The 26,866-nt window shown below is 34.5% G+C and overlaps 2 protein-coding genes across 3 annotated transcripts; one reads left to right on the plus strand and one right to left on the minus strand.

Annotated features, from left to right (window-relative positions):
• Nucleotides 1–10,648, plus strand: MS3_00007206 (uncharacterized protein; the record flags this gene model as incomplete). The annotated part of the gene is made up of 8 exons (XM_035730960.1): nucleotides 1–17; nucleotides 120–164; nucleotides 269–296; nucleotides 9,982–10,035; nucleotides 10,057–10,122; nucleotides 10,214–10,276; nucleotides 10,355–10,519; nucleotides 10,580–10,648. 8 exons carry the CDS (start codon nucleotides 1–3, stop codon nucleotides 10,646–10,648), a joined length of 507 nt encoding a protein of 168 aa, XP_035588683.1.
• Nucleotides 9,172–26,866, minus strand: COMTD1_8 (Catechol O-methyltransferase domain-containing protein 1; the record flags this gene model as incomplete). 2 transcript variants are annotated; one of them, XM_051215463.1, is made up of 6 exons in its annotated part: nucleotides 9,172–9,922; nucleotides 12,779–12,912; nucleotides 17,202–17,378; nucleotides 21,028–21,133; nucleotides 21,169–21,340; nucleotides 26,527–26,866. In XM_051215463.1, 5 exons carry the CDS (start codon nucleotides 21,298–21,300, stop codon nucleotides 9,770–9,772), a joined length of 702 nt encoding a protein of 233 aa, XP_051065968.1. The 2 variants fall into 2 exon arrangements, with proteins under 2 accessions (XP_051065968.1, XP_012794065.2); XM_012938611.3 differs by lacking the exon at nucleotides 26,527–26,866 and adding an exon at nucleotides 21,759–21,766 and having other exon boundaries at nucleotides 9,770–9,922.

Genomic DNA, 26,866 nt, shown 5'->3' on the forward strand with positions numbered 1-26,866 from the left:
ATGTCGTTTATATCAACGTAACGAAAGAAGACGTCCCAGTAACGAATCGTGGTGAACGCCACTAGCTTTCGAGAATTCAAAGAATATGATTCTAACCTTCCCTTTGAGATCAATGATAGTTGTCTATCTGACCATCATCGTCAGCTGGTTGGCAAAATGAAGAAGTATCTTTACACGTAAGTCGAATTTCTGAAAGCACGATTATTTGATGCGATGAGAGTAATACTCACAAATTGTAAAGGGTGTGATTTGAAATTTGAACGGTCAGATGCTTTGACCTCGGAAAGCAACTTTTGGTACCGCCAGATTTATGAACTGTCTAATGGTAGAGGGTTTACCATCATGAGCTCACAGTTTTCTCTGAATGATATATCGAATGCTATCAGACAAGAGATTATACGATTCGAAAGTGTTCATCCAAATATCTATGCTGTATACGACCTTATTGATGCAGTTGAGGATAAAAATTTGGCAGAATCATTGCGTCAGTTAGTTGTGTCAATTGAAGGTACCGTATCATTTGTCAATCAAACTTTTCGTCTCTTAGACGCATTCGTCAATAGTTAGGAGTTGACACAGAGTGGCCATGTCAGGATTGAATCCTGTCCGTTCAATCTAACTGAACGGACCATATCCGAACGAAAAGTCTCTGATACAATAAATCGACGCTCAGGTTCATTTCTGTTCAGTTGCACGTGAAGCTTTCGACGATGTAGCAAGTATGTGCCGGTTGAAATGCCTGAAAGTACTGTTCCGCCAAAAGGTCAGCGACATCACCAACGTTTTCGGTTGGACATTTAGCTCCGATTCTGGCTTGTCGAAGAGAGGTTACATGACGTAAGAAACTTTACGGAGTGAAAACAAATTTATCGATAAGCTTAACCTGAAACTGAATCCTGTCTTCCTTTCTGCTTTATTGCATTGGTTCCTTGCTTCCTTACAATGCCCATATGTACTGTCGCCACTATTTCGTTTGTATTCCGCTCATTAGTGCTTTTGCGTTGTAGATCACCAACGTAGATGATGTATGTCGAAAATGATTGGAGGCCTACTCGAGTTAGACGTGAATGGTGTGATAAACTAGCTAACGTCGAACTCACACCTCGTGGTCAGCACCTTTCATGGACTACCCCATTGAGGTACCAAGTCACCATAGATGCTTTGAAGACTATACAACACAGAGGACGTTATTACAAAAATATATTAGTTAAAGTAGATACAAGCGAAAGTAAGACCACTGACGCATGGGCCAGTCCATGGAGTACGATTAACTGATGCGCGTTGGTTGTCCTTGACCATGATGAGGATCGATGATTTGTTCGATATTCAATGACCCGACTGCCGGATGATTTGGCTAGGGCTTAATGACATTTCGCTGGCCCTACAGCGTCTTAGCGATCGAACGGGGCGATTCCTTATGACTGTAGATTGTTTGTAAATTTTGGGGATTGCTTGTGGGACAGACTGTTTGGTAGCACGAGAGATCTTGTGAGGTAAGAAATCCCAATGAGCCTCCAAATCAAGCTGTGAGTGTACTTTCCTATCCAACTGTTGTAGATTAACCTGTAAAGCTGACATATCCAAACGTTTGAATTTCTAACGGCGGTTGTTAGAAGGATGTCTTAGCTCAGTTTTGTACGTAAAATTAAAAGCAAGTTCATGTTACTGGTTCGCAGTTTGAGACATTCATGTTTCAGCAATGTTTCTATCTGATGTAAGATAACTTGATAGGACCTTTGAGCGACGCTAAGGTGACATTGAGAGTGTCCACCTAACAACTAGGACCAAATGAGGGTTATAAACCAGTGTGAGGACTTCGAATTGTGATTTACAGTCGACGGTTAAGGTTATGAATTATACTTATGGTTTTTGTTATTAACTGACATCAGTTATAATGCCAAGATTATTTAACCAAACGGATGAGTGAGTTTCGCTCCAAAATTTGAGACCTGTTATCCTATACGTGATCGGTTCACCCATAAATTATAGTCTTGTCGGTAACTATAACTCAACCTTGTCTGTAGAGCAAAACGATATAAAAGCTCTTGCCATTTGACTTGCTTGTCACATGGAACTGGTAGAGATAGTATATTCCAACAAGGAGCTTGAATTCGGGCAATATTCAGACATATCACAAACGTAATGGAGCCTAACATTACGAAGGGAGGGACGGCGGCGTTACTAACCAGCAAACATGATGGTGAGGAAATAATTTCAATCTACCCATGTCTGTAGAGGAGAACGTGTCGTTAAATAACAGCTCCTTATGGTCAAATTACATATCGCGAACCATTTGTATCGACGCCAATTGATCATGCAAAATACCTCTTTATATCATGTTTGTGCCATCGAATTAGTTTAACTTCCTACCGAGTAATCCTATTACAAGCAAAATTAGATAATTCACTGGAAACAAAGCCTGCTCATGACCTAATAAAACATATGAAAAACTCAACTTCAGTAGGCATGACCATTGTCTGCTTTGCTTCAAATTATTTTTCTTACCCTACTTTTCACACCCCTCGAGATGTGCCACCGAAGACACATATGAAACCGGTGACTTTATCTTGCGCTATCATTAATAGATCAAGTGTTCCAGAAGGATATAAGGTTGTCGTTTCCAGAAGTTCTCAATTTTCTGTGGGTTTATTCCCGACCACCAGTTGCACGTCGCAATGCAACCCCCATAATGCTCGCCAACACTCGTATTGACAATACGAGTCTTATTATTATCTGCATTCATATGTGGGGAGTGTTATTCCCCATAACTCTGTGAAAAATGTGCTCTATAAAATGTCACCCTAACTGAATAACCTACTACAATGAAGACTGTATCTTCTGTAGCAATTCCATCTTGCCTGTAAGCTGGCATGCATCGAGTGACAGACTGTCAGTTGAGAACAAATTATTATTGTGAATATTATTAAAAGTACATAATTCACACGACTCATTCATTCTATTCGGCCAACTATCGGCCTTTATATATAAGCCGTTTATGCTTTCATTTTGAAACGCGTGAGGTTCCTCTTCTTGTTTATCTGAATGAGCCTTATGTAAATGGACAGGTAATACACCTACACGGGTTCCCTCAAGTTGGTAGTACCTATACCTTCTAAGTTTCTTCATTGGTCTTGGCAGTCCATAAGTAGAATAGCCAGTTCCAATTTACTTTTGTGCTTGATCTCTGCGTCGTGTGGCCTGATTAAATACATGTGGATTCCAATTGGAAACTGACGTCTGTAGGTACAGATTCGAACGCCCGCTGAATTTGATGGGGAGTATTATACAACCAGTAAAATGCCACAGAACTTGACAAATCATCCAGGAGTCAGGTCAATGAACGTCGAGAAGTTTACCGACCATCATCAAAATCAAGGATAATCAACAAACACAATTAACTGCACGCCAAAGATTGTATCATATGGTAGCAGTCTCACTCTGTTCCTCGTACCCACTCTTACTAATATAATCGGTAATAGCGTTATTTGTGTCGCACGGTCGTCATAATAGCTGAAGAAGATGAAGTGTTAAACCACGTTAAGTACCAGCCGTGAGATTTGACTTCGCCATTCCTTACTAACTCGCGTAGGCTCCCGACGATTTTACAGCGATCACCAACGTTGGCTGTCAACATGCTTTATACCTCTATGACACCGAAACGACAAATTGTACTAGGTGCAACTTACTGCAATCACAATCTTACAAATGCTAAGACAAAAACTATACAGGTTATACGAAATCTCTAGAAATGCCCTACAAATGGTTTTGATGTTAGGGGTGATATTACTCTGACAAACGCCCTTTTAATCTTACTCGTTAAAGGATAAACGACGAATAACACTTGGCTCGTGCAAGCAAAAACCGAAGTCGATTAACGCTGCAAAATCTGTCTCGGACATTTCAATGTGTGAATCCGGAAAAATCCTCTTATACATGAATTTCCTTGTGACGAATTCCTTTGTTTTCTTTATATTTAACGTTTATTTTGTTATCTGTATTTATGTATGTGGTCTGCATAACCAAAAATCTTTGTTCCATTTTTAGCGTCTTCCGTAAAATCTAAACCTGAGGAACTTCAGTAAGTATATGCCGTTGGTTTTCTCACTAAATCCCCTTCGAGTACAAGTAGAACACAAGTATGATAGTGAACATTAGTGTTTTCATAATAACATAGGTTAATGAAAAAAGGGTGTAGAAGATGTACTATGAAAGAAAATGAAAGTACGAACCAAAAAATAAGTCTGAACTGTACATTGTTTCACAGACACAGGAACCAGTTATAACATGACTTGATAGGACTCAGTTGTCATAATAGGAAAAATATTTCGGTCATCCATGAAACATTCCACACAAAGATAATAGGTATGTAGGTTGAATGATACAATTGAATGCTGAATATTACCACCAAATGTTCCCAACAAATAGGAAACACGTTTCAGTCTTAGTGAAATGGGATAAAAATTATCATTTCACATAAGAATAACAGAACCACAGTCACACAATATATCAACTGTTAAAAGACAACGTTGAAAAAATAAACATGAAACACCTTTAAAAACTCAAAGACATAACGTAGTTAGTCTATCGTAGAATCTGCAAGCACTACAACAACATGATGACTGCAAACAAATCAAAATATTTGAACGAAATATGTAAATCAAAAAAAGGAAATGGAGAAACTCCTCTATATTGAGTGCGGCCACGGGGATTTCCACACACATCAAAACATGTAAACGCAAAATGTCTCTTGCACCCTCATTTACATTTTTCATTTCCCTTTCGGATAACACGGGATTAGCATTATTCATCTTCAGTGCAATCTAAGCCTTCTGATGTCGTTGTGGTTTTCGATTACTGCTCCGATTTTGTGCTGACTAACATTGTTAATTTCTAGGGCTCCTAATCGATTAATCTACTCATGATTAGTTCTGTTTTCATTTAATTGACTGGATCTACTACTATGGTTTGTTGTTTCGGACTGCTAACTAATCACATATGCAAAGCACCGACTCGTTACGTTTCTATCATTTTTCGAAAAAGCACTATATCTGTGTTGCTAGGGCCACTTTATTATTTGACGATTAATAGTACAAAGTATTATCGTAACTAGTTATTGTAAATAACATAGAAGTTGTCTAATATCCCATCCATCTTATTTTTGTACGGATTTTACGGTTCCGTACACGAAATGTTGTTTGTCATCGTATTTTTGTGTCCCTAAAGTGAAGTACGCCACTGAATCATTCCCCATTACAAGGATATTGGAGTTCCTAGAACTTTCCACATAACAAGTGCTACTACATGACGTTTGATAAATCTAGACAAACCAATAGCCCCAAAAATATATCATTATTTTAAATACATGCAGATGCAAATCATTCGAAGGAAACATCCAGATACACCTTTAAGTAACAGTAAAATAAAAGCTGAAATACGCAACATGTACACGATCGGACTTTAATAGGGTAAGATAAGTGTGCCTTAGCCGACAGTCAATTCAGCTCTTGAATTGTACTTTTGGTGAGCTGATTTCTTTCTTTCCTGTACATTGTTGACTGCTCACTTATATCCACAGAATTGCCAAATTCATTTGCTCAAAAAATACTCCCTGTCGTGTTTGATGTACAGATGGACAACGATCTACCTTGAAACTCTATTCTCGAACTTAGACACCAACCACTAAGGAAAAAACAGACAACTGGCTGTACAGGCTATGGACTTGCTAACAGTTACGAGCCACAACTATCAGCGCAAAGCAATATTTATATTGATCAAGTGCATAACGAACAAACGTCTATATGTTAATGACAACCATAAACAATATTGATATTTTTAATTGGTATGCTTCTACAGTTTTATACTTTAACTACGATGAAATTGTGCAGTGAGAAACAACACATGACGAAAATGAACCAGTCAAAAACGGATCAATAGGTTTCTAGAAGAAATCACTTTGGTAAGAACGAACAAATACTAATGGTTCCACAACTTAAATTCGTTTGCACCTATAAAGAACACCGAACCTTGCATACTGCGGTCTGGTGTATCTAAGATTGTAATAAAAACAACCGAAAAATTTGTTAAAAAGCGGAAGACACCGATTTGTGTCTCAGTCCCAATGTAAATACAGAGTATCTCAAATAAAGATTAGTGATCAAGATGACAAACTTTGAGGATAATGTACTATATCCTAACAGCCATCTGTTAGAATCAATTCAGTTTGAAGATGCCACAGGTATTTGTAGTTTGACAACGCTTAAACCAGTAACACCTACTATGAATCGTATCCACCAAGTGAAATCAAAAGTCAGGGTTCAGGAAGTTCGAAAATATATTTGATAGGCTATCGATATATCGAGAATCTATTGATCTACGCTGGCTAATGATTGCAGGGTATACTGAGCACGGCGTTCCCACTTGTGATGTGGTGCGGATGCATGACCGAGCGCCTTCAGTTAGGTCAGCACCTTGTAGTGTGGCGTCGAGTCACGTTTGACTATGATCACCACTACGGGAAGACTACGTGCCAGTTAACCGATAAAATCCCCGTAAGCCAAATATCAGAAGGCAGTTGATGGCTGTAGTCGAGATATATTTGCTGGCGATCTCGCGGTATCGAAAGAATACCGAGATTGTGCCAGGTTATAAGTGCGGTTACTGAGCGTAACCGAATACGTGCAAGGTCAAAATCAACAGAAGAAAGTATGTCTTCAGTACAGTTAAACAAACAAACACGGTAAAACAATCACTGGTAAAATTGGTTATAATAATAATTATTTCCATCAAACCAATCGCGTTCTCTTGATAAAAGTAGGTAACTACAGTCTAATGTCGAAGACTTAAAGAGGATTTATTTGCCGCTACAAATTGTAGAGGCTGCTACTATTTGTCATTTACTTAAGACTTGGTTTGCATAATATCAATTACTTATTTATTTGAAACAATCCATATATTTTCACAGATTGAAATCATGAGTCAGTTGAAGCTAGACCACCATTGAAAACCTGGAAGCACTGGACGGCCGTTTCGTCCTAGTACGGGACTCCTCAGCAGTGCGCATCCACGATCCCGCACCACGCGGGGTTCGAACCCAGGACCTACTGGCTTCGCGCGCGAGCAGAAGAAACATGCCAAAAGACAATATTTTGATCAAAAGCTTCATTGTATTGCAGAAAGAAACTGTTGAAGTGTTGACACTTACGAGTTTGACTTTCAAAAGCTTTTATGACATTACAGATATTTCCTGTGATTAGGAATATTTATGTGAAGTATTCAATTCAAGCAGAAACAAATTGGACGGTTTATGACTAATTGTTGATAAACTAGATCGTAAAACTATGATATTAAGGACTAGCTTGGGTTGGAAAAACAATTTCCAGTTGTTTGAAGGATATTTAAAAATGAACGTTTTATTTTCCACTATATCAAAAGAACTGTATAAATACTATTGTACTATATTGAGAACATTGAGAATCATAAAAAAAAATTATGTTCATCATCATTGAATGAAAATGCAAGTGTCAAATACTTAAATCTTCCTAATGTAGGTTGTACATAGTGTGTAATAAAGGGAATGTTTGCTTGAATCATTTTGTTTTCAGTAAACTGTTGAATGAAACATCTAATCAGTGACACATTGATTATAGGCTAGCTGGTGAATTATTGGATTTAAAGGGCATTTTTATATGAAAATTAATAAAGGTCAGTTAAATAAAAGTTCAAGTAAAATAACAAAAGGGAGAGATAGAATAAGAAATTGTCGCGTTATCCTAGGCCATAAAGTGACTTAAGGATTACCAAGGTAAATCCAAAGTTACGACAAATTGTTTTTGTACATATAAGGGGGCTTTAAATTTATGAATAGCCAAGCCTTCAATAAACCTGTGATTTCGTACTCGACAATTTCTATACAATGTTTTAAAAGTTGTATTGATGTTAATTTTGTGACCCGTTTCAATTATATGTTTCGCTATCGATGAACATGGTTTTCTACCTCCTACGTTTATCGGATCATTTGACACACATTGATTTTGAAGCTATCTAGGCACATGTTCAATGACCCTTGATTGTATTGTTCGATTACTCTTCCCTGTATATGTGTGTCCATACAAGCATGTCAATTTGTAAATACAATCGGATGTGACGTAATCATTTGTGCATTGTCTAGGTCTATTTGGAATCATGGGGTTAGACTTTTCAATCACAACCAATTGAGCAGCATAATAGGTTTTCTTGATGGCTGCTTTCAACCTCTGTCTTAAAACTATGCTGTTGGATTCACCTCTATATGGTAGATTGATATGAACTTTCTTCTTTGGAACAGAATAAACAAGAGATCTTGGTATTAACTCACTTTAGTGGAAAACCATTTGCTATTAATGTGTCAGTCAGTAACTTTTCATTTTTTCAACCGTGTCAGCAGTGCAAATTCTTTGAGTCCTCTTAAAGAGACTCTTAATCGAGCTTCGCTTGTATTGCAATGGACAGAATCTATGGGAATTTAAGTATTGTCCCGTCCAAGTTGGTTTCCTATAGACTGACCGTCTTATAGTATCATTCTCCCTTCGACTTAAAAGCATGTTTAAAAAGGTCAATTGGCCATTATTTTCTGCGTCATGATTCACTGAATGAGTATTGAATGTGTAAGTTGTTAATGAGTTCTGAAAAACTAATAATAAAGTTTTACCGACTCTATCTCAAAATACTTATCATTTACACAGAATTTTTGCTCAGTGGCTAAAAACTAGCTTTAAAATCATTAAGTCATTTTAACATTGTTGTTGAATCATCGCTAAATTATGGTCACACCAATTTTACTCGAATATGTATGAAGACTTCTCTTATTTTTTAAGATTCAGCGATATCCCGTTGTTGAGAATTAGTACTTCAGTATGATTAGTATTGATCAAGCTATATTGTTTCACGTTTTTTCTCATATTGCGTCGAAGAGTTCAATGGAAAGAATTTATTACAATATCATTAATTAAGAAAGAAAGATTAGTTCAGCGAAGAGTTCTCTTTTCGACGAATTCATTTTCAAAGCTGTACAATCGCAAATAGATATATACTTATTTTTACAGGGTGATAATAATACTGATAATAAACTTCTGTTATACATGGTGACAGTGAGGTTATATAAACAAAGGTGTTAGAAAATTTTTTTTAAAACAAGGAAAGTTTGATAGTTAATGGCTTAGATATTCATCGGGTAAGGATGGCACAGCATGATAAAATAACACAAAATGTTGAAACAGAGATGAAATGTAATCGGAATGATCGTGGAAATAAAAACAAACCGGTTGGAGGTAGAAGATTTGAAGGGAAGATAGAAGGTGAAGCAGGTGGCCATTAACTATCAAACTTTCCTTGTTTTAAAAAAATTTTTTCTTTCTAATACCTTTGTTTATTTAACCTCACTGTCACCATGTATAACAGAAGTTTATTATCAGTATTATTATCACCCTGTAAAAATAAGTATATATATTTGCGATTGTACAGCTTTGAAAATGAATTCATCGAAAAGAGAACTCTTCGCTGAACTAATCTTTCTTTCTTATTGAATGCCATAATGGGTGTGTTCCGTTTATTAAAAAAATATCATTAATATTGGAAAATGAAATGACATTTCGACAAATAAAAATATGGTTACGTAATGTTGATTATACCAAAAAAATATGAACGCCAACTTAAATCGATATACACGTTTTTGTATCAACCATCATTTAGTTACAAATACATGTGTATGTTTGTAGAATATGTATCTCAAAGATCATTTTTTCACAACGATTGTCAACCCATCTCCAAGATTTAGCAAAGAGATTCGTACACGATTATCTCCAGCTATCAAGTCATTCACTTCCCTTATACCAACAGTTTCGGAGGTTTGATCAGTCTCATCGACCACAAGTCCCGACCAAATGACCTTGGGAAGAAATTAAAACAAAAAACTTGTGTATTATTTGCACAGGTTATTCCGTCAAGATTATTGTGCATTTTACCAACCCAATCATACTTGATAGCGAAACTCTGGAAGAGGTGGAATATTTCATGTACCAGGGAAGAATCATCGATGAACAAGAAGGATCAGATGCAAATGTAAAGGCGAGGATTGGCAAAGCAAGGGTCACATTCCTACAATCCAAGAACATATTGAACTCAAAACAATTATCTTTCAACCACTATTAGAGTCATAATCTTCAATACGAGCGTCAAGATAGTTCAACTGTACGGAGCTAAAACTTGGAGAGCTACTACAACCATCATTAAGAAGGTACAAGTATTTATAATTAGTTGTCTACGCAAGATATTCAACACCCATTGACCGGATACCATCAGCAACAGCCTACTGTGGGAGAGAACAAACCAGTTTCCAGTTGAAGAGGAAATTAGGAAAAGACATTCAAAGTGGGTAGAATATACATTACAGAAATCACCAAACTGTATCACGAGACAAGCCCTAACTTGGAATTCTGAAAGGAAGCGGAAAAGAGGAAGGCCAAAGAATACATTATGTCAAGAAGTAGAAGCAGATATGAAAAGGATGAATAAGAACTGGGAAAAGCTGGAAGGGATTGCTTAGGACAGGGTTGGATGGAGAGTGCTGTTAGGTGGCCTATACTCCTACACGAGGAGTAACAGGAGTAAGTAAGTAAGTAAGGAATTATTATGCATTTTAAATGCTGTTCTTACTAACTCACTTAGATCGGAGAGGGATTGAGAAAAGTAGTGCTGAACAGTTACTACATTCTAGATCCGGATTCCTTAATACGGCTCATCCCACGAACTCATATAAGATCAGGGCAGGTGTTTCATGCCTTACGACCATAGAGACACATTTAGACTACTAGTCTGAAACCAATAGTTTTGCTTTCCTATATTCCGTCAATTTTTAATATAGCAAAAAACTTCATTCTTGACCGAGTAAAATTTCATAAGTGCTCATTATTATCTGTGTTCATAAAATCACATTTTTTTTTCAAAAACATCATAATGATACTGTTCTAGATATTTGCGTTTATATGTTCTCAGATTAAATATAAGTTATTATAATATGTGAAATACTTAGTAAGACTATAATGTATGGACGACCTTTGAAAGGCGCTAATGTGATCTTGAGATTGTCTACCTGTTATCTAGGACCAAATGAGGGTTATAAATTAGTGTAAAGAATTATAATTATAATTTACAGTTGATGGTTAAGGTTAGGAATTAAATTTAAGGTTTTTCATCACGAACTAACATCAGCTATACTACCATAACTCTATTTAATCAAATGGATGAATGAATTTCGCTCCAAAATCCGAGATCTGTTATCTTATACCTGATTGGTTCATCCATAACTCATAGTCACGTCAAACACTTATATGTATTACACAATGAACAATATGATAAGCTGACTTTTCATTCAATACACAATAATGTAATTTAACAAAAAGAATATACATTTCATAACTTGAATAATTTTTTTTTAAAAGACAACTAATTTTGATCATTCATGTTCTATTGTTTTGTGTGATATTGTATTGACAACAACAACAATGACGACAGCAACAAGTTTTCAGATTTTTCAAAAGTAAACAAATATTTATTGAATAGTTGAATTCATGAGCCAATTGAAGCTAGGTCACTATGGAAAACCTGGAAGCACTGGACGGCCGTTTCATTCTAGTATGGGACTCAGTAATCTAGTGGTTAAGCGCTCGTGCATGAGACTGCTAGGTCCTGGGTTCGGATATCACGAGGTGGGATCTTGGACGCGCACTGCTGAGGAGTCTCACAATAGAACGTCCAGTGCTTCTAGGTTTTCCATGAAGGTTTAGCTTCAATTGACTCATGAATTCAACTATTAAATTACTATAATATCCACAAAAACCCTTCTGTGATTAAAATGTTTATGTATTTCCTCTAGTGAAATATATATACTACAGCTATTATAGCTACTACTAATGATAGAACATTTCTTTAACCTTTGAATTGAAGAAGTGAAAACATTTATCCATGAAATAATGCAATAATTATAACTAACATCGCTGGCGAATATGTAACCGATTCCATGGGAAACTTTCAGTTGAGTTTTATGACAGACAATATATTCATGATATTCTTCAACTTTATAGTTGACTATATGAAATAAAAGTATGTACAATATAAGCAAAGATGAGTGGTGGCTAACAATGTAATCCAGAACGAGTGTTTCGTCCCATTTTGGACTCGTCAGCTGAAGGTACCTGTATCCTAGGGTTGATGTTCACTCTGGGACTCGAACCCAATGCCGCTTGCCTCAAATGCTATTGTATTATCCACTTAGCTAATGAGTCCTGATAGCCATTAGCTTGTACAATGAGGTGAAGTATAAATTCATTTCGTATTGTTTGTTTAAATCTTCCTATTAACGTTCAGGCCTGCAATTGATCAGTTCCGAATTGGATGGTATGCGCGTCCTGGATTTCACTACTAGCCACCATTCATCTTTGCTTATAATACTTGTGACTTAAGGCAATATCGAGGCATTCCGTACAGGATACACATATAGCAATAAGAGACTGATCGACTACAATCTTAAACATCAATGGGAAGATTTGAACAAACAATACAAAATGAAAAGTATGTACAGTTAAAAAATACTGAAAAGTTAAATAGAATAGCATAACTATCATTCATTAAGTACTTTTCATATCTGTTTACTAATGTCTTCATATAAAAAACAATTAACCTATATTTAAACCAGATAAAATTAAAGGTTATTCATATAATGAAGGAAAAATCTACAGACACATACATTATCAATTGCGATTATACCACGAGGTCGGATCAGTTTAAGGCATAATTCATAATAATTACTGTAATTTTGTTTATCAGCATCAATAAGAGCAAAATCGAATGTTTCACTTTGTCCATTATCAATCAAATTTTCTAGAAATATAATGAAATTAGATTATAACCAAATTACAAAGTTAATCGGTGGAAAACACATCGGAAACGTCTGTAATTTTAAACTACATCTATCCATAAATACTAGCTCAGTACTAAATTTTAATCACTAAGCTATATTTTCACTTTTAACTAATAGATAGGAGTTTATTGATCAAGAAATCTAATGATATGAGATCATTTTTGTTGTTGATCAACTTATAAGCGTTGAACAGAGCTGATTCTATTTGTTCCTGACTTTCACATTTTTACACTTACAACATACAACAACAAAAAAACATAAGTAACTATTACTCTTATATTATTCAGGACATTTTTCAGTGTATATGATTTACTGATGATAAAAGTACATTCTAAATTATAAAACTAACCTACTTTCAAAGTTTATATGCAATAAATGTACTAGATGATAAGGCACTACAATGATCATGTTATAATTTGTGTAACCTTTTAATGTTGAAAAAGTATCATTATTTAGATACAACTTGTTGAGTAAGTGGTAAATCTTTCAATATTATTATAAATATAGTGGTAGACAGATATTTGAAAACTTGTAATCAATTGATCAGTATTATTATATCAATTACAAACCATCCAGTATTTTCATATCTTTCTATCTCCATATCTTCCAAAAGAATGCAAACAAAGGTATAAATGCTATACAAAACCGCATGTAGCACACTAAATACTCACCGAACGGGTTATAAGATATGGCGATTGCGAAACATTTGATTGAGACTGGTTATAAGGTTGACATCAAATCAGCATTTGTAGTGTTATACAAAAGCCTTCAAGGACGTATACTAAGGTTTATTGAAGCCTTGGCTATACGGAAATTGAAACCCTCTTTATGTGTCCAAAAACAATTTGTCCATACAGTTAACCTACCCTGGTAATACTGATTTATTATTCAGAGTGGTAATCACATTTGTTTTTGTGCACTTTATTATTTTTCCTTTGTTATGACTTACCCTTAACCTGTCTAGTTGACCTTTTAATTTTCATATATAAAGGTTCTTAACAAGTATATTATGTGTAATCAGATTGTTCGAAATGTATTGAGCAAATCTATCATCACATAATTCTGATGAACTTCGTCTTCTCCTTGCATTATCGAAAGCTTATACTGTTGAACCGGAAGATTATTCTCTGTTGCAAAGATTTTTAGTTTATCTTCTGAGGACATCATTTCATTATACATGGTTTAATTTACTTATTTCATGTATTTATGTGTACATATATTTTCATTATGTCAATGAAAGTAATGGGAACGTAGTGAAATACTGTATCCTGTTTTTATTATCCCGACGAGAATTATGAATGGTAACTTTTGAGAACTATTTATGGACAAATACGATACATATATCTGTACCGTATAATTGTTAAGTAGCTAAATTATGCATATTTATGTCCCTCTTATTATAAGCCTTATTTTGACTCATAGATTATCATTATTATTATACGATTTACCATTCTTGAGTTATACCCAGTCAATTAATTACAGTCTCCCACATTCACAGTCACTTTTGGCTAGATCTTGTACAAATGTTATTTCCTATCTTATGGTACGATGTGGTTTGTTTGGTTTGTACATAAACCTTGAAATACATGATTCATATCGCAAAGGCTGAGATTGGTGTTCTGGATTCAACAGGCAGAGCTAGGCAGGAAGAAGAAACGACAAAGACTCTAAACTGCTCATATGGGCATATGTATCATTGGTCCGGTCGATAAGTTTCTGTTCTCCAATTGGCCGTTATATATTAACAGGGCATAAGGCCACAAGATATAATACCTGAGAATTGCATATTATGCTAAACATATAATTTTGAAAAAAAAACGACTATTCTTATTATCAGAATGGGTTTTGTGGAGATTTTTAGAAAATTCACTGGTTGAAATCATGAGTCAATTGAAGCTAGACCACCATGGAAAACCTGGAAGCACTAAACGGCCGTTTCGTCCTAGTATGGGACTCCTCAGAAGTGCGCATCCACCAGTGGAATTTCTAAAAATCTTCACAAAACCCATTCTGATAATAATAATCACCTGCTCACTAATGACTGACTTCAGGAGATACTCCTGGAGTTCTAGTGGGAAGTCGTTACCAGTGGAGTTCAACCAGGTCTGTTGTGAGATAGGAACTCACTGAAGACAATGGTGTACGGTGGCGCAACTTCGTGGATTGCTTGAAGTTAGAGATTAACACCGTTGGATGCCAGCTCAGTGGTCTAGTTGGTTAAGCGCCTGGCGCGAGACCGATAGGTCCTGGATTCGAATACCGAGGGGGGCGGGATCGTGGATTCGCACTTCTGAATATTATTCTTATTGTTATTATTGTATCGAATATGTACTTTAAAACAACAATCAATTAAAAGGATATTTAGAAATAGAGCCTAACATTATGAGTTTCAATATGCTAATGTTTAATAGCTGTAAGTTCATCATTACTTGTATTAGTTAATATGCATTAATAGTGTTTAATTTTAATTTTTGATTACATTACATAATAAATACAGTGACTATTTGTTTTATTCATAAATAATCATTTATTTATAATTTACAGACTAGTTTATCAAGTAACCTGGACAGTGTAGTTCCTTCAATGACTAATATTTATTTGGTCAGTTGATGAATATATTCTTTCAGATAATTTATCACTACAGTAATGATTTCCTCATGATACTGTAGTAAACAAGAACACGAGTGGGGACAAACGGATGTACTTATACACATAATTACAGAACACCTTAGTAAAATCTGAGAGCTATACAATAAATACTTCATTTGCAAAAGATCAATCAATTGTCTTAATCTTAACTGTTACTTTGCAAATGTCAATCACTCGTCTCATACTTCACTGTCCCATCATTTCCATATCAATCGTTTTCTGTTCCGTTCCTTCCTTCTCAATCTTCTGCTGTCAGAAATTATATTCCTGGCTCGTGTTATATACTAATTATGTCGATATAAGTAGAATACACCACAACATCACCTATTTACATTAAATAAAAGTCGTATTTATTCAGTGAGTTCGAAAACTACGCTGGTTAGTCCTCTTTACCTCGCGTTTGGTGATAGATTATTTCCACATTTATATAAATTATTTATCAAGTAATATATCTAATGAATGATTCTTACAAGAAAGTTATTAAAAAGGAATATTTAACACCTCAAAGACTAAATTTTATGATTTATTAAAAATAATAATGCAAAATTGAATGGATTGTTATCAATGGAAAGTGGTTTTATAAATCTTCACCAATATATTGTCAATGTATTCAATCGAATAGCAATTTATGGTATATACAGGTTAATGAGATTATAAATGTAAAGTTGAAATTTTCGCGAATATTATCCATTGACCAATAAGATTCATTTTAATTTCTCAATTAGAATATTTATACGGAACGTATATTATTTTTAATAATTAAAGCTAGAACACCATGGAAAACCTGGAAGCACTGCACGGCCGTTTCAACCTAGTATGGGACTCCTCAGCAGCTAGCATTCACCATCACGCCGCGCGAGATTCAAACCCAAGACCTATCATATGCTCACTAGTGACTGATTCCAAGAGTTATTTCATGGAGTTCTAGTGAGAAATAGTAATAATCACTTCCCGGAGTTTTATTGAGAAGCAGTGATCAATGGAGTTCAACCGGGTTTGTTGTGAGATAGTAACTTGGTTAAGACAATGGTGGACGGTGACGCAATTCCGTGGATTGATTGAAGTTAGACATTGACACCGTCGGTTACCGGCCGGCTCAATGGTCTAAAGGTTAAGCGTTCGCGCACGAGACTGATAGGTCCTGTGTTCGAATCTCGTGGGGCAGGATAATGGATGCGCACTGCTGAGGATTTCCGTACCAGGACGAAATGGCCGCCCAGTGCTCCCAGGTTTTCTACGGTGGTCTAGCTTCAATTGACTCATGAATTCAATTATTAAATTACTACAATTTTCACAAAACCTCTCGCTGAGAGTATTATTTTATTTAAAAGTACAGAACCCATCTACTGCATGAACTAAGTGACGAAATAGCTAATATAATCAGTTAAGTAAAGCACATCACAATAGTCAACATCCAAATTACTTACTGTCAGTTTAAACACTCCATTCATATGTGTTGCTATTTGTGTTATATATATGGTTTTAAAATTAATGGACAAGTTACATTGGTTTTATTTAATTTCATCAGTTATCATTAGATCAAAAATATAAGAGAGAAATCATATAAAACATAGTTTATATACATTAATACTATGCTTACGTAGTGTTTGAGTTGCTGTACCAAGTCGAAAGTCGATTTTTGACTCAACATTTGCCATTTTCCAAGCCGGTATACAATAATCTTTTAGATAAGCATCTGTTATCTCCAAGGCTAACACACAACCATCTGAAGGTAATACTTCAGCGATAGACAATGTACTATATCCAGTATAAACTCCTATATTTTTTTTTTGAAAAATATATACAATACAGTGAATTATATTATCATAAAATATAGGAGTAAATATGTGATTATGAAGTTAAGGTTATCAAGATTTGTAACTTATCAAGACAAAAGAAAATGATTTAAAAGTTATGAAGTTCTGTTCACTGCCTTCCGCCCCAGGTTTTTGTCCATTGCAATACAAGCGAAGCTTCATTAAGTGTCTCTATAAGAGGACTCAAAGAATTTGCACTGCTGACACAGTGGAAAAAGATGAAAAGTTACTGACTGACACATTAATAGCAAACGGTTAACCACTAAAGTTCATTAATAGGTACTAAAGTCAGTTAATACCAAGATCTCTTGTTTATTTAGTTCCAAAGAAGAAAGTTTATATCAATCTATCATATCGAGTTCAATCCAACAGCATAGTTTTAAGACAGAGGTTGAAAGCAGCCATCAAGAAAACCTATTATGCTGCTCAATTGGTTGTGATTGAAAAGTCTAACCCCATGATTCCAAATAGACCTAGACAATGCACAAATGATTACGTCACATCCGATTGTATTTACAAATTGACATGCTTGTATGGTCACACATATACAGGGAAGAGTAATCGAACAATGCAATCAGGGATCATTGAACATGTGCCTAAATGGCTGCAAAACCAATTAGTGTCAAATGATCTGATCGACGTAGGAGATAGAAAAACTATGTTCATCGATAGCGAAACATATAATTGAAACGGGTCACAAAATTAACATCAATACAACTTTTAAAACATTGTATAGAAATTGTCGAGTACGAAATCACAGGTTTATTGAAGGCTTGGCTATTCATAAATTTAAAGCCCCCTTATATGTACAAAAACAATTTGTCGTAACTTTGGTTTTACCTTGGTAATCCTTAAGTCACTTTATGGCCTAGGATAACGCGACAATTTCTTATTCTATCTCTCCCTTTTGTTATTTTACTTGAACTTTTATTTAACTGACCTTTATTAATTTTCATATAAAAATGACCTGACAAGTATATGAGTGACCAGATTGTTCGAAATGTATAGCGTAAATACATCACATTTTTCAGATCAACTCCGTCTTCTCATTGTTCTATCGAAACTATGTTTTCGATAAAAAAAATTTTCTTTGCTAATTCTTATTTGATCGTTAAGATCTGAATGTTATATGGTTTGATAATAAATTGGCTATCAGGACTCAGTAGATCAGTGTATAACGCGATGGCGTTTGAAGCGAATGGTACTGGGTTCGAGTCCCAGAGTGAACATCAACTCTGAGATACAGATACATCCAGCCGACGAGTCCCAAATAGGACGAAACGAGCGTCCTGGATTCCACTGTCAGCCACTATTCACCATTGCTTACAAAAAGCTTGTGAATTAAGGCAATATCTAGGCATATGCACAGTATCCATATATGCCAATAACAGACTGATCAACTGCAGTCTTAAACTTCGATGGGAAGATACAAGGCAATCAATACCAAGTGAATTAATTTAATTATTGATAGCAGTTAGTCCCATGAATTGGTGTAGGGAATGTAATGAGAATCACAAATTCAGAACAAATTTCATCTTCTTACCGTATTATATAACACTTTTCATTTGAAGACAAAAGTGAATATTTTGAAAATATAACCTAAAGCATTCTACATGTACACAAAATTATGCAACAGTATTTCAGATGGAACAAGACTCTAAAGATAATAAATACCGATACTCATTTTATGTTTAACTACATCTGTTAGTCTTTTTTAAAAGATAGCCAACCCAAAAGATGTTACCTAAATCTCAAATATACACTAATTTTGAAGATAATTGTAAATATTGGAGGTGTTGTATTCTCTAAAATGGAGAGTTTAGTTACTAAGCTTCAATTTTCTTTCCTGGAAACATTGTCAAGAGATATTTCAAAGAAAAGGAAGTTATTGAAATCTCTTTATGAATTGATTATTCGCCTGTTTTGTTTATCTGAAATTAGGTTAAGGCTTATCCATAACTATGTCATCATTATTTGTTTGTTTATTCTAATTGTTTTCCATCCTCATCTGACTTCTTGCATCACAGTTCCTAATCCGTTTTACTATTGACTGATAGATTTTGCACTATTAACGGATAACTGGTGCTCATGAAAGCAAAGACGAAGAGAGCAGATACTTTATAGTGTTCAGTGAGGATGGTGGGACTTCGTTTTTTCATTTTTTCATCTGTCGTGGTGCTTTTAATATGTACAGTAGTGATCCCAAAACATTCTTAATTTTGCGGGTAACACTTATCCCTAGTGGCCTTATTAATCCGTTTGTAATTTTGAAGATATTTTTTATATTGAGTAAAGTTATCCGTTTGCCTACTTTTGCTGCTGACTTGGTGTTCCATAGTTTGTTTGACAGATATTTCTTGGCAAATTTTTGTGAGTAACCATTTTTTCTAGAATACATCCATTAAGTGTCTTGTTTCCTTTCTTCATGTAATCTCTGTGCTATAATATCCCTTCATCCTTCTGAATAAGGTTTATGTACAGCCGATTTAGTGAATCACTAGGTCCTTGTTGTGACTGTAATTGAGTATTTCATAAATATGGACAGTTTTTATCCCGATAAGAATAATGAATGGTAACTTTTGGGATCAATTAACGGTCCAATACTATGCGTATATTTTTGTCGTATGATTGTTAGATAACAACTGTTCATATTCATTTCCCTCTTATTATGAGATTTGTTTTGACCTATGAACTATTATTATACCATTTACCATTCTCGAGTTATGCCCTGTCTATTAATTACTACCTACCCCATTCACAGCCACATTTGGCTAAATCCTGTACAAATGTTGTTTCCTATTTTATGGTACGATGTTGTCTGTCTGGTTGGTATATAAACCCAGTATGTTTGGAATACATAATTCATATTGCAGAGGCTGAAATTGGTGTTCTGGACTTAACTGGCTGGGCTAGGCAGGAAGCAGGACCGATAAGTACTCTAGACATCTCGTACGCGTTTTGTACGTCACTGGTCTGATCGATAATTCACTGCTCTCTAATTGGCGGTATCATCACGTTATACATTACCAGGGCACACAGGCTATAAGTTATAACAGACAGACTTTTAATACAATTGAGTTTTAAGTTTTCCCATATTAGTCCTAGTGACTGGTTTATGCAAAAATGGTGGCTTTTTGTCTGGTTTTACTATTAAGTTGAATTTTGTGTCATCAAAGATGCTGCTAATCAAATTGTAAATATTTTTAACGATAACAGCTAGTTCGTTTACATAGCGAATTCAATATTTGCTTTTCATAATTGGCCACGAACATCCAGATTAATCGCAAAAGCCGATAACGAAACTAGGTGTTCTATCATACATGGCCTTAGTTGTTCCCGACAAGCTTTCTACCTTTAAATCACTGAGTTTTTTTATATTATCTGTATACAAAGAATACGCATACATAGTACACTTAAAGACAATGAATCACTTATCGAATAACAGTAACAATACAATAAAGAGATTTTCTAGGAAATGTTTTTCGAGAATAGATAGGATATACTTTCCTCAAAATAATGTAAAAGCTACCATTAGATAAAATCGAGCTATCTAAATGAATACACATAATCAAGATACATACATATAATTAGATATAAATAAGTACTTACCAATATCAATTGTCTTTCTGGCATTTATTGCATAGCACATATTAGATAAAAGTTGCATTTCAAGACTTGATATCAAGTAATATGCTTTAGGTTCATCTTTTGTTTTCTAAAAAAAATAGTGATAGTCATGATGATGATTACCTTTAAAAGCCATTTTTGAGCGTCTGATAAACGTAAAGAATGATCGTTTATGTACCGGTCAATTTTACTGTCATTCTGGACGCAACCAAATTCTGTAACTGTTTTGTGTGTGATATTTGATGTCTCAATCATCTGATAAGCAGGAATTTCCACTAGTTTGAACAAAAGAGACCTATGAAAACATTAAAATGACTACATGTAATAAGTAAAAAAACGAGCTATTTAAATAGTTTATTGACTGTAAAAGAAAGAGAAGTTAGAATACTGACAGACAGAACATTGCAGAAACTCATATAAACAACAGCAGTTCAATTATTCACATATTACAATAACACGGAAATCCAATAGTGAACAGGAAATGAATCAACATTAAATTTCACTATTTCCAAGATCTCGAGAATCATAAGTGGTGGAAACATACATTTCGATTTACAAACCATTTCTAGCCAGTTCTCCCCAATAAGTATAGGGTAAAATTTATCAAGGAGATTATACTTGACCACTGCTTAACTGTTTAGCCTGACAGAATATTTTGACTCAGGCAATGAAAAGCTATTTATTACCGGCATCTACTTCGAAAGAAATCATACTTGTACATCGACATTAACTTCAATGCTTAATACAGGTCTTTCACAATAGACCAACTGGATAGCATTATGTTTACCAGTTATATTATTTGTCTTCTAGGTTTTTTAGCTGATGTCACAGTTGTATTCTTCTGATCCTCGATCAAGTAGAACATATAACTCAATGATAAAATCTGCCATGTTATATAGAAGTATATTTATCTGTAAACAAACTTAATATCCGAAGCTCATTTGTAGCACATTATATATGGTTGTGAAGAATATTGTATGCAGTTGAAAATTATAGTTGTGTTGGTTTATAATATATTAATGTTAATGATTATTTAAACTAACTAGTTGTTTATCAAAAATGAACTTTTGGTGATTATTCTTCAACAAATCGATATAAATTAAGCTTAGATATTATGTTTATTGTTATACCCTGTATCTTCTTCCTTTTCTGATTATGTTCTTTCAAGTCTCAAACAACTATATTGCACTTGTAACCTTGTTATGAGAAGTCAAAGAAGAGAGGAATAGGTTCGTTCTACTCTACAGATCTTGTTATTCTAGCCTTCGGTAAAAACATTAATACAGTCATTTGTATTTAGGAAACTATACAAAGTAACCCAATCCCCTAAAACGGAAGTATAAGTCTCAAGTATATTTTTTGTTCAGAAGCTAATGTATGAGTGTATATGCGCCCGAAATATAATTTTACTTTTTAAAAAAAGTGACATAAGATTCCGGAAGTAATTTTCACCACTAACGTGCCTTATCAGGAAAATCACTAAAAACCAGAAAGTCAAGTAGCGTGAAGATTTCGAAACTCAAGCATTGTTAACTTAACATCCTATGTGATTATGAGTATGAAGCGCTCAGAAATTGTTAATGAAGACAAGATATTTTTCAAACTATACTCTGCACTTTTCTAACGGTGGAAGTTTGTGGTAGGAACTAATTAAAAAGTTCATAAAGTTATATACAAAATGATTTCACTTGAAAATAATTACTGTTAAATTACTGATTGTAAAGTATTGTGAATTAGGTTAAAACATGGGGGTTAACAAAAAAATACTGAACTATAGATAAATTTTTATCTATATTTAGAAAATGTTAACTATTATTAGAATAAAGTCATTCTATCATATCACCTATATATTTAATGGTAAAGTAATCTGATAAAAAAATGTACTTAGTAATAAAAGTTCATAACACTGTTAACGATATAATTAGAAAGTGAATATGCTATGTGGATGAATTAAAATGACCAAGCCATATGAATTATTGGGTTTGTTTAAATGTCTTCACCCTTACAACTTTAAAAGATCAAAACTTTTTATTCACAAAAGCATGCAGTGTATCAAATGATGATTGACTCATTTCAGCTTCAAGGTTTATTAATCAAAATTTCCTACTATTATTATCAAGATATTTTGAACTAAAAGAGAAATACATAAGATTGTCTAACAATGATACTATTCATAAGTCTATTTAAATGATGAGAATAAATCAAGTTTTTCCTAGTTGCATTTTAAATAAGTAAGATTTCTGTGCATTCGGTCTTATAAAATGGTCATCTCCCTAGATTATATGTCTTCTCATTAATTATTGAGTAGTTGCTCATAATTAAACAAGTCAGATATTTGAAAATGCTTGATAGAACTTCAGGCTGAATAAAAGTTACTCCTAGGCTGGTGATAGGTCTGTTAAAAGAAAGTTCAAATTTCGGAGAGACTATAACTTATGGATGATCTGTGAATGACGCTCAAGTGACCTTGAGAGTGTTCATCTACTAATAACTAGGACCAAATGAGGGTTATAAACCAGCGTGAGAAATTAGAATTATTATTTCAAGTTGATGGTTAAGTTTAGGAATTAGGTTTAGGGTTTTCATCACGACCTGACATCAGCTATAATGCCAAAACTCTATTTAACCAAACGGATGAGTGAATTTTGCGCCAAAGTCTGAGAGCTGTCATCTTGTATCTGATTGGATCGCTAGTATATTATAGTCTCGCCCAAATTTCTAGTGATTTATTCATTAAAAACAGTTTTTAGTTCGTTACGCATAACAATCAACTTCCTTGACTATAAAAAGGTATTTGATAGTGTGAATAGGAGAACCCCATATAACCTTTTTCGATACTATGGTTTACGTCAGAAAATCGTCAGCATCATCCGAAATTCATACGACGGACTACACCGCAAAGTTATACATTGAGGGCAGTTGACAGACACATTCCAAGTGAGGACAGGTATCACACAAGGTTGCTTGCTCCCAAATTTTCTCTTTATTTGAGTGGTTGAATGGATTATAAAGACTTTAATATCTGACGGAAAGCACAGAATACAATAGACAGATTGGATGCGACTAGACGATCTGGACATTGCACATGACTTGCCCTTCTGTTCCATACACACCAACAAATGCACGTCGAAACAATCAGTGTAGCAGCATTCTCTGCATCAGCAGACCTCAGCATACACAAGGGGAAACCAAGATCGTCAAACGCAACACGGAGAACAACACAATCACACTTGATGGAGGAACTCTGGTAAACGTGTAATCTTTCACGTACCCGAGTAGCAATATCATCTATGGACGAGGAGGATCCGATGCCGACGTAAATGCAAGGATTGGCAAAGCAAGAACCTTATTCTTACAGTTGAAGAACATAAGGAACTTTAAACAGCTGTCAACCAATATCAAAATCGGAATCTTCAACATGAACGTCAAGACAGTTCCACTGTACGGAGCTGAAACGTGGAGAACTACTACAATCATAATCAAAAAGGCACAAGTATGTACAAACAGAAGTTTACACGAGATACTAAATTCCCGTTGACCAGATACCGTCAGCAACAATCTACTGTAGGAGAGAACAAATCAACTTCCAGCTGAAGATGAAATTAGAAAAAGACTTTGAAGGTAGATAAAACACACATTACGGAAATCATCAAACTGCACCACAAAGCAAGCGCTAACTTGAAACTCTGATGGGGAACGGAAAATAAGGCAATCGAACACACTGCGTTGAGAATTGGAAGCCGATATGAAAAGGATAAGTAGCAACTGGAAACAACTGGAGGGATTTCTCGGGACAGATTTCGATGGCAAATTCTGGTGAGCAGACTATGCTCTCCCACGAGGAGTAACAAGAGTACGTAAGTAAGTAAGTAAGTACAAGTCACAATGATAAAAGTTTAAAACCATAAACCATATTTGTCTATTGATTGTTGTCCATAGTATGATTTTTCAAACGCAAAAGTCAAAAGTTTTCATATTGTGAATTAAGCAACATGTATAAGCAAACAATATTGTTTTCAACTGGACCTTCATCATGTTTCACCTTATTATACCTTAATATTTATATCCATATGTGGACATATAAAACCAATCAAGGTCGTTTAAGAGTTAGTGATAACAAAAAAGTGAATTAAACAAATGAATATGATAATTATGAAGTATAAATTGATAGTGTGACGACAGATGTACCGGTTGTGATAAGAATAATGAAATCTCGAATCAATATTTAATTATAGGAAGTAGGTGAATTAATTGAGAAAACGGACAATGAATTTATAATTATTGGAAATTACTAGTATTGCGTAACTAGAAGTGTTCAGATAATTTGAAAGTGAAGCATATGTTTGAGAAAAGGAGTGAGGAAAAACAAAAGAAGAATAATAGGTAAAATCGTATGTGTGAGCTGTACTGAATGAGTATTGGTACGTCAGGTTTACATTTGATTAGTTGAATATGGTTCAACTAAAAAAGACAGAGAAAGCGTTAAGGAAAAAACATTTTACTCAACACAATTTACGATGTTCTGTCCCACTAGATTTGTCATGAAAAGTCTATTGTTTGGTCAAGAATGTTGGAGATTTTACTGCCAATGTTATTGCAACAAGGTGTCTATTTTAAACTGGAGTTCAAATTTGCCTAATTTAAATGTCACAATGAGGTCGTTTTTAATATGAACAACTTACTTAGATCCTGCGTCACTCAATAAGGAATAAATAAGAAAGTGTATTTGAAATTACAATGATTTATTTACCTTAATGTTCCACTGTCAAGAATAACAACCATGAAACCAATTAACCAAGTTCACTTACTTTTCAGTAACCTTTCCAGAGGGGAGGCTAATAGATCACTATATTTTGAAGTGGTATTAAATTATATTTGTATATAAATTAAGCCATGATGACTTTTTGTTTAATAAAAAGCAAATTATTTGAATAAATATTACAATTCAATTACATTGTCATAATAAATCTGCGATAGTATATTGACACACATATATTTATACTTCAGGGTACCAATATAAGACTGATTAGGTTATAGAATTGCATGATGAAATAACTATTCCACAAGTGAATATGAAAATAGTTTCGAATGATGAATTGAGTAATTAAAAGGAGCATAAAGTAATCAAAATAACCAAGGTGTTTGTCTTCAAGACGACTGTATAACTTGATTTAATGTTGAGAAATGATAAATTATTCTATAAGAGTGTAGTTACAATTATTTAACAAACAAGATAAGCATTAATTGCAGTCTTGTAGAAATTAATAAACTAACATGCGTAAGAAGACGAATTCATCATTTTAGACAATTTTGAAAGGGTTTTTGACACTTCTTCCGGGCGAACGAAAACTACTGAGGTTGCATATCGCAATTTCAACCTTCTGGAACAATATGCATTACAATTTATGTACTACTGTTTTTTTCGAACAAAACAGAAAGAATATATGTAGATCTACATATATCCTCAGAGAGAATACTTACCCGTCGCTGTCGATTTTGACGATCAGTTTTTGGTAGGTGGCTTGAATTTAGCTTGCGTGCTAAGGGTGTATGCGAAGCAGTATGTAGGCCAATCTGGAAAAGAAAAGAACAAGAGAAGGCGAGCCGATGAACCAGTGGGCACACAGTATACACTTACACCGAATGATAAAAGCATTACACGACAATAAAAAGTAATTAAAGCGTGAGGTCAAGAAAATGTGGCAATCGAAACTAAAATATTGATGTCGAGAAGTTACGAATGATTTACACAGTATCTAGTTAAATAAATTTCACCTGATTGAAAAACACATCATCTCAAGGTAACAATTGGTCCACTTAA

This window comes from Schistosoma haematobium, chromosome 4 (assembly GCF_000699445.3).
Source record: "Schistosoma haematobium chromosome 4, whole genome shotgun sequence".
NCBI classification, from domain to species: domain Eukaryota; kingdom Metazoa; phylum Platyhelminthes; class Trematoda; order Strigeidida; family Schistosomatidae; genus Schistosoma; species Schistosoma haematobium.